The following is a 9,639-nucleotide window of genomic DNA, read 5'->3' on the forward strand; positions in this document are numbered from 1 at the left end:
GGGACCTTTCTGTGTGGAGTTTGCATGTTCTCCCCGTGCTTGCGTGGGTTCTCTCCGGGTACTCCGGCTTCCTCCCACAGTCCAAAGACATGCAGCTTAGGTTGATTGGTGTCTCTAAATTGCCCATAGGAGTGTATGTGTGGTTGTTCGTCTATGTGTTAGCCCTGCGATGGATTGGCGACCTGTCCAGGGTGTACCCCGCCTTTGCCCGATTGCCGGCCGGGATTGGCTCCGGCCCCACCTGTGACCCCGTTCAGGGACTAAGCGGTAGAAAATGAATGAATGCATGAATGTTATTTATTGCTGTACCGACTGGAGGTCACTTTAAATTTTCGTTGTACATGTTACACTGACAATAAAGGATTATCTTATCTTACACAGGCAGTTGACTATAGGGATGGGCATATCGATACTTCAATACCCGCCGGTCGATATTTTGGAGTCGATACCTTTTTAAATATTGCGATACCACTGTGCTAATACAAAACTTGCAATTTGTTTTCACTTCTGAGAGTTTTAGGTATTAAATTTATTTATGAAAACCAGCCTGGGCGTATTTTAGATGGTCTTCCGTGTCACATGATTATGGTAGCAGCCTATCAGATGTCAGAGCTGAAGGCTTACTGCACAGCCTCAGTCAAGCACTGCCTCAATCCTTTGCTGCTCAAAGTGAGCTCAGTCAGCAGGTTCACGACGTGGCAGCATGGCTGGCCGAGAGAGAAAAAGAAGTGTAGTGTGGTGCTATTTTTCACCCACGACCAAAGGTAATGCCATGTGCTCCGCCCACAATAAAGTGGTGCCACATAGCAGCAACACTAGCAACCTCTTTAAGCATTTAAAGACAATGCACCCTGACACTTTTAAAGAAGCTGAACATCACCATGAAGACAAACCAGCAAGCCTCAAAGTCCCCTGCACTCAGAAAACATTGCAGGAGAGTTTTATGAAAGGCAAAGAATATCCAGGCACAAATGATTTAAAAATTGACCGAACCATTATCTTATTAAACTACCCCAAATATGCAAATGAGTTACATGAATCTTGGATGAAGCCACATTCCCCATTCTTTCATTTAGTTGACAAACGTAAAGGTTCATATGCTTGTACTGTATGTATCAGAAAATATTGACAAACAGTTTTGTTTCTAGAATGTTATTAATGGAAGTAATTTTCCTTTAAGGGGCAAAAAGTATTGGTATCGATGGAAAAAGTACCATAAACTAATGGCATAATATCGAAAGGAAAAATGTTGGTATTGCCCATCTGTCAGGTTTGCTCGGCTACACCTGCCTTTTTTCACTTCTTCTGTCTTAGCTCACTCCACCTCACACACCTGCCACCCGTTTCCTTAATTACCACCAGCTGCATTCACTCAGTCCCCCACCTTATTTACACCCGGCTCACTTTTTGCTCCCTGCCAGTTCATTCTCGTTTTCAGGCTATTCTCTTTGTCCTCGCCATAGATTACTATTTCGTTGTTGTTTTGCCTTAATCTGGTACCCGTTTGTTATTCCCCTGGACTTCCATTCGTTACCTCTTCTAGCCAGCTCCTATTCTCTGCATGGACTGTTTCCTCCGGACTTTGGCTCCACTCTACCCTCCCAGACAGGTCGATGCACAGTCACCATTTTGTCTGTCAGTTCCAACGCCTCTGTTTTTTTTCAGTTGCCACCATCACCCACCAACCAGCCCAGAAGTGACCCTGCCCGGCCCACCTCATCTATCTTCACCTCCTGCTGCTGGTCGACACCCGGTCACTCATATCATTCATTATCCACGTACTTGTTGTTTTGTCTATACACTGCACTGTAAATAATAAACCGTAGCTTGCACCGAAGTCAGCTACCTGGGTTCGCCTCTCATTACCAGTCGCTCACTTCAGTGTGCGAACGTGTTCTAACAGAATGAACCGGGCAATATGGACCCTGCCGACTCCGGTGCAAGCAGACGAACGGACGAACCCATGGAGTTAGGGTGTACCCGTCTAACCCCTAAAGAACGGGCCTGCCCCATCCGCACTGGGTCCTGCTTGTACTGTGGGGATCTGAAGCATCACCTCACTGCCTCCCCGATGCAGCCAAAAGAGCGAGCCCGCCAGTGAGAGTGGGGACACTGACGCGCCGTCCCTCCACCTCCACCAGGCCGGGTACCAGCTGCCTTCTCCCCGTGCTCCTGGAGACAGCTGGCCAGACGTCCTCAAACCAAGCCCTACTGGACTACGGAGCCGGGGGTAATCTTATGGACCCGGCCCTGGTGGAGCAGCTAGGCCTCACCCTTGAACGTCTCCCCCATGCCATTAAGCCCCGGGCTATCAACAGCCGGCTGCTGACCCACATTACTCACCGCACCCCGCCACTTCAACTCACCATAGCCAGAAATCACCATGAGGACATCTGTTTTAACATCTTCTCCGGTCCGGACACATCCCTGGTTTTGGGTCACTCCTGGCTGGTCCAACACAACCCCTCTGTGGATTTGACTACCGGTACCATCACACAGTGGAGTCCCAACTGTGCATCTACCTGTCTTCTGGCTGGACAACCTACTACATCATCTCCTCCTGCACCTCCAGAACTGCCGGAGTTATCCATCGTTCCATCAGAATACCATGACCTGCAACAGGTGTTCAGTAAACACCTGGCCACTGACTCTCTTCCACCCCATAGGCCATATGACTGTACTATCGACCTGTATCCTGGGAGCCACCTTGCCCAATAGTCTTCTTCATCTCTAAACCCGAATGACAGGCTCTGGAGGAGTACATTGAAACCGCCCAACGTGCAGGTATGATCCGTCCTCCTTCCTCATCCCTGGGTGCAGGGTTCTTTTTTGTGGGGAAGAAGGATGGTGGCCTCCATCCATGCATTGATTACCGTGGATTGAATGCTATCACTATCAAAAATAAATATCCATTGCCCCTTTTGTCCTCTGCTTTTGAGTCTCTCCAGGGTGGACAACCTACTACATCATCTCCTCCTGCACCTCCAGAACTGCCGGAGTTATCCATCGTTCCATCAGAATACCATGACCTGCAACAGGTGTTCAGTAAACACCTGGCCACTGACTCTCTTCCACCCCATAGGCCATATGACTGTACTATCGACCTGTATCCTGGGAGCCACCTTGCCCAATAGTCTTCTTCATCTCTAAACCCGAATGACAGGCTCTGGAGGAGTACATTGAAACCGCCCAACGTGCAGGTATGATCCGTCCTCCTTCCTCATCCCTGGGTGCAGGGTTCTTTTTTGTGGGGAAGAAGGATGGTGGCCTCCATCCATGCATTGATTACCGTGGATTGAATGCTATCACTATCAAAAATAAATATCCATTGCCCCTTTTGTCCTCTGCTTTTGAGTCTCTCCAGGGTGCCTACCATCTCATGCATATCCGTGAGGGCAATGAGTGGAAGACTGCCTTCAAGACCCCGCTTGGGCACTTTAAATATCACTATCGACCTGTATCCTGGGAGCCACCTTGCCCAATAGTCTTCTTCATCTCTAAACCCGAATGACAGGCTCTGGAGGAGTACATTGAAACCGCCCAACGTGCAGGTATGATCCGTCCTCCTTCCTCATCCCTGGGTGCAGGGTTCTTTTTTGTGGGGAAGAAGGATGGTGGCCTCCATCCATGCATTGATTACCGTGGATTGAATGCTATCACTATCAAAAATAAATATCCATTGCCCCTTTTGTCCTCTGCTTTTGAGTCTCTCCAGGGTGCCTACCATCTCATGCATATCCGTGAGGGCAATGAGTGGAAGACTGCCTTCAAGACCCCGCTTGGGCACTTTAAATATCTGGTGATGCCTTTTGGCCTCACCAATGCCCCGGCGGTTTTCCAGGGGTTGATCAATGACATCCTCTGTGATTTCCTAGGCCGTTTTGTTTTTGTTTTTGTTTATCTTGATGACATTCTCATTTATTCTTCCTCCCTTACGGAGAACATCCAACACGTCCGTCACGTCCTTCTTCAACTCCTGGAAAACCGCCTTTATGTTAAAGCAGAGAAGTGTGTCTTCCACTCCCCCTCCATGGCATTCCTAGGGTTCATCATAGAACAGGGAAGACTCCATGCCAATCCATCCAAAATCACTGCTGTCACCAATTGGCCTACCCCCACCTGTGTGAAGGACCTGCAACGCTTCCTGGGCTTTGCAAAGTTCTACCGCCATTTCATCAAGAATTACAGCACCATTGCAGCCCCCCTCACACAACTCACATCCACCAAGGTGAAGTTTGCATGGTCCAGCTGGAACAGGAACCCGATCCTGGGGTTGGACCACCAGATAGATTATACGTCTCCTCAGGCTGCTAGGGCCCAGACCCTCGACTGGGCTCACGCCTCTTGGCTAGCATGCCATCCGGGGGTACAATGTACCATTTCCTTCCTGAGATGTTACTTCTGGTGGCCCACCCTAGAGAAAGATGCCAGGGAGTACGTAGCAGCCTGTGCTTCTTGTGTGCAATCAAAACCCCTCCATCAGTCACCTGTGGGTCTCCTTCGGCTGCTTACTACACCTAGCTGGCCCTGGTCTCACATCACCCTAGATTTTGTAACTGGGCTTCCTCCCTCCCAAGGCAACACAATCATTCTCACCATAGTCGACCATTTTTCTAAGGCAGCTCATTTTCTCGCCCTTCCACAACTCCACACTGCACTCAAAACTGCCCAGCTCCTGGTTCAACACGTCTTCCGTATCCACGGCACCCCCATAGATATTGTGCAGCCTTTTTTCACTTCTTCTGTCTTAGCTCACTCCACCTCACACACCTGCCACCTGTTTCCTTAATTATCACCAGCTGCATTCACTCAGTCCCCCACCTTATTTATACCCGGCTCACTTTTTGCTCCCTGCCAGTTCGTTCTCGTTTTCAGGCTATTCTCTTTGTCCTCGCCATAGATGACTATTTTGTTGTTGTTTTGCCTTAATCTGATACCCGTTTATTATCCCCCTGGACTTCCATTCATTACCTCTTCTAGCCAGCTTCTATTCTCTGCACTGACTGTTTTCTCCAGACTTTGGCTCCACTCTACCCTCCCAGACAAGTCGATGCACAGTCACCATTTTGTCTGTCAGTTCCAACGCCTCTGTTTTTTTTCTAGTAGTCACCATCACCCACCAACCAGCCCAGGAGTGACCCTGTGACACAGCTCGGCCCACCTCATCTATCTTCACCTCCTGCTGCTGGTCGACACCCGATCACTCATATCATTCACTATCCACGTACTTGTTGTTTTGTCTATACACTGCACTGTAAATAATAAACCGTAGCTTGCACCGAAGTCGGCTACCTGGGTTCACCTCTCATTACCGGTCGCTCACTGCAAAAAATCAAGATGGCAGCTGCTGAATTCATGATATTTTGCTTTCACTTTTGCATAGTGGAGGGAAGTGGTCATGCAATGTCTATGGTATACAGTCAATGGTCAGAGCAGAGAAGAATGAGAGCCACAAGTAAAACCTTTACTTTGTCTACTGTGCCTACCCGCATAGTAACACTGATTGCGCTATTCATATTGCCTTTGTAGAGCCAGCCATGTTTAGACACTCCTCCCTTTTGAGATCCAAGGCAGGCTGTGTCCTGCAGAAGGAGGAGCAAAGAGAATTACATACATGCATTTATATCTACATACTGTAAATCTTCTGAATGTCCTAGAGGCCAGTGAAAGGAAAGGTCTGCATTTACTGTCTGTTCTGTCCCAGGAAGAATCCTTTTCATTACTGTAAAATCAACACTGTACTTTTTAATCTCAGGGGATTTCAGCCTTGAAAGTGTGTGCATTAAAGGTCACTGGCTTTCAGTTAAATCAAGGCCTGAAGGCAGGTAATTACTGGGAAGGGATGCACCCATAAAGTGCTACAAATGTCATGAAAATGTTAGGAATTCTGAGAAACTGCATGGGCCTAGAACATTGAAGAGCACATCCTAAAATTGGCTTGTAACAGAGGAGTGAAATAAATAAATGAATACAGTGTTGGCCCATAAATTAAAATAGTGTTTGTAACTCTGTTACATAACCTCATAACTGATTTTCTGTTGATTGATGCCTAGAGGAAGGTTGAACTTGAACATGAGAAGGTAATGGAATAAACAGGTTTCCTAAAGGCAGAGGAGAGAAATAAAGGATTTGTGGCCTCACTTCATCCTTTTCCACATCTTCATCCACCTCAAAAAGGTGGGCTGCCAGTTTCCCTTACTGAAACAAAAGAGAAAAGATAACAGACCTGACTTACTTAGCTCAGTATGGACACATCACATAAGAATATTAATATAATAACTGGAGAAGATCAATACTGACCTTATATTTGTATACTAAATATGAAGACAGGAGACAATTAGCTTAGCTTTGATTAGTTCAAGGCATCTGCTCCCAAAAAGCACAAAATGCTAAACAATTTTTTTTAATTTCAAGGCTGCATAGGAATGCTGCTAGCTTTACAAGATACAGATGAAGTACTGCAGCTGCTTTTCTAGGTGCAGCTCAAACCCCAGATGGACGGTTTGCCCTTTGACCTTTTGAAGGCCTAGCCTGTCCTGTCCTAACCCTATGTAAGTCCAGGTCAAGGCCAGAGCTTTTCTAGATTTCACTCTACAATGTTTAAAACCTAACACACAACATCTGTGAAGCCTATTCCTGTTCTTAAGGAAAGTGGCTTGACCAGGCTTTGAAACATAGTGTTATGCAGTGACTGTTAGGTGAACATTCGCTGATTGTTAAAAGCTCTTCTTTCACTGTTGCTGGGCATTATGGGAAATGAAAAAAATAGTCCACCCCCAAATCATCTTAACACTGGGACCACAGTCTGATGATGGACTTGTCAGGAAAATGGTCTAAACACCTCTCAACAGCTGCTATAACCCCTCCTGACAAATGCATTATCTGTGGGATACACAACATGCACTCACGCTGGGAGCTGACGAAAGTCTCCAGAATATTCTTCGTACTTGTAACTGACCACATGCCAGTCGGACTGGTAAGTTTTGATACACTGCAAAGACAGAAAGACAAGAGGGGTGGAGGGGACATTTTAACAAGAGCAACTAGTAACCCGGGACTGTATGTTTGTGACTTCATTATAATATATGTTTTATTGCTATGCTTGTGCCTTGAAAACTGAGTTCTTTTTGGAAAGTGTGAATGGTTTAAAATCTGTATTAAATATATAGCTGTAGTAGCCCCTTTGAGGAGTTTGTGAGACCTTTCTGTGGTAACAGCTATACAGTGCCTTGCGAAAGTATTCGGCCCCCTTGAACTTTGTGACCTTTTGCCACATTTCAGGCTTCAAACATAAAGATATAAAACTGTAATTTTTTGTGAAGAATCAACAACAAGTGGGACACAATCATGAAGTGGAACGAAATTTATTGGATATTTCAAACTTTTTTAACAAATAAAAAACTGAAAAATTGGGCATGCAAAATTATTCAGCCCCCTTAAGTTAATACTTTGTAGCACCACCTTTTGCTGCGATTACAGCTGTAAGTCACTTGGGGTATGTCTCTATCAGTTTTGCACATCAAGAGACTTAAATTTTGCCCATTCCTCCTTGCAAAACAGCTCGAGCTCAGTGAGGTTGGATGGAGAGCATTTGTGAACAGCAGTTTTCAGTTCTTTCCACAGATTCTCGAGTGGATTCAGGTCTGGACTTTGACTTGGCCATTCTAACACCTGGATATGTTTAGTTTTGAACCATTCCATTGTAGATTTTGCTTTATGTTTTGGATCATTGTCTTGTTGGAAGACAAATCTCCGTCCCAGTCTCAGGTCGTTTGCAGACTCCATCAGGTTTCCTTCCAGAATGGTCCTGTATTTGGCTCCATCCATCTTCCCATCAAGTTTAACCATCTTCCCTGTCCCTGCTGAAGAAAAGCAGGCCCAAACCAGGATGCTGCCACCACCATGTTTGACAATGGGGATGGTGTGTTCAGGGTGATGAGCTGTGTTGCTTTTACGCCAAACATAACGTTTTGCATTGTTGCCAAAAAGTTCGATTTTGGTTTCATCTGACCAGAGCACCTTCTTCCACATGTTTGGTGTGTCTCCCAGGTGGCTTGTGGCAAACTTTAAACGACACTTTTTATGGATATCTTTAAGAAATGGCTTTCTTCTTGCCACTCTTCCATAAAGGCCAGATTTGTGCAGTATACGACTGATTGTTGTCCTATGGACAGAGTCTCCCACCTCAGCTGTAGATCTCTGCAGTTCATCCAGAGTGATCATGGGCCTCTTGGCTGCATCTCTGATCAGTCTTCTCCTTGTATGAGCTGAAAGTTTAGAGGGACGGCCAGGTCTTGGTAGATTTGCAGTGGTCTGATACTCCTTCCATTTCAATATTATCGCTTGCACAGTGCTCCTTGGGATGTTTAAAGCTTGGGAAATCTTTTTGTATCCAAATCCGGCTTTAAACTTCTCCACAACAGTATCTCGGACCTGCCTGGTGTGTTCCTTGTTCTTCATGATGCTCTCTGCGCTTTAAACAGACCTCTGAGACTATCACAGTGCAGGTGCATTTATACGGAGACTTGATTACACACAGGTGGATTCTATTTATCATCATTAGTCATTTAGGTCAACATTGGATCATTCAGAGATCCTCACTGAACTTCTGGAGAGAGTTTGCTGCACTGAAAGTAAAGGGGCTGAATAATTTTGCACGCCCAATTATTCAGTTTTTTATTTGTTAAAAAAGTTTGAAATATCCAATAAATTTCGTTCCACTTCATGATTGTGTCCCACTTGTTGTTGATTCTTCACAAAAAAATACAGTTTTATATCTTTATGTCTGAAGCCTGAAATGTGGCAAAAGGTCGCAAAGTTCAAGGGGGCCGAATACTTTCGCAAGGCACTGTAGTTACATAGTCCTCCATTGTACATAATGTATTGGAGAGGACTTAAATTACAAGATGACCAGGTGGTAACTGCAAGTATTACTGAGGTGCAGTACAGTATGTGATCAGAACAAGACTAAAATCATGAACTGCTACAGTTAATACTGGAAATAAATCTTGTCCCAATGGAGCTTTCCTTTATAATTTTGCAATTCAGACATCTATTGATTCTTTTCATAAATGTCATAAAACAAACTGCTGTTCGAGCTAATGAAGTTGCCCAGAAGTTTGCAAGTGTTTTTGAGGAATTCTTTTGTCTAAAAATGCTTCAGTCATCCTACAGACAGGAGAGGAGAAACAGGACACATAATGATAGCAAACACCACTAGTAAAAAGGACTTAGACTTGTCTATGCTTTGAAGCACACTCCAAGCACTTTCACGCTCTCACACAAGTGGGACAGCCACTGGGAGCAACTTCAGGTTCAGTGCCTTGCCAAGGACACTTTGACACGTGGATTGGAGAAGCCAAGAACTCAAGCGCCAACCCTATGGTTAAGAAACAACCTCTCTGCAGCCTGTTTCACACAATCAGAATCTGAATCTGAATCTGAATCTTTTTTGGCCAAGCATGTTTAAACACACAAGGAAAATGATTCTGGTAGAGAGGCTCTCAATGTGCTTTAATGTGCAACAATAAATGACAAATTAAAAATAAAAGCAGCAGTGCGCCTTAGTTTCTCATTTTCCAATATGTTAAACAAATTCATAAAATACACATGGTGAGTGAGGTGAGGGGTTACTTCATG

The 9,639-nt window shown here is 45.2% G+C and overlaps 1 protein-coding gene across 1 annotated transcript in view; it reads right to left on the reverse strand.

Moving 5' to 3' along the window:
- Positions 1–6,958, reverse strand: part of LOC109951536 (dedicator of cytokinesis protein 9-like) — a 56,745-nt gene extending 49,787 nt beyond the window's left edge. The window contains 3 exon segments of the mRNA XM_020586105.1: positions 5,487–5,582; positions 6,142–6,198; positions 6,909–6,958. Coding sequence (XP_020441761.1) covers positions 5,487–5,516 — 30 coding nt within the window. The 5' untranslated portion in view covers positions 5,517–5,582; positions 6,142–6,198; positions 6,909–6,958.
- Positions 6,959–9,639: the final 2,681 nt, after the last annotated feature.

This window comes from Monopterus albus, unplaced genomic scaffold, assembly GCF_001952655.1.
Source record: "Monopterus albus unplaced genomic scaffold, M_albus_1.0 scaffold394.1, whole genome shotgun sequence".
Lineage (NCBI taxonomy): Eukaryota > Metazoa > Chordata > Actinopteri > Synbranchiformes > Synbranchidae > Monopterus > Monopterus albus.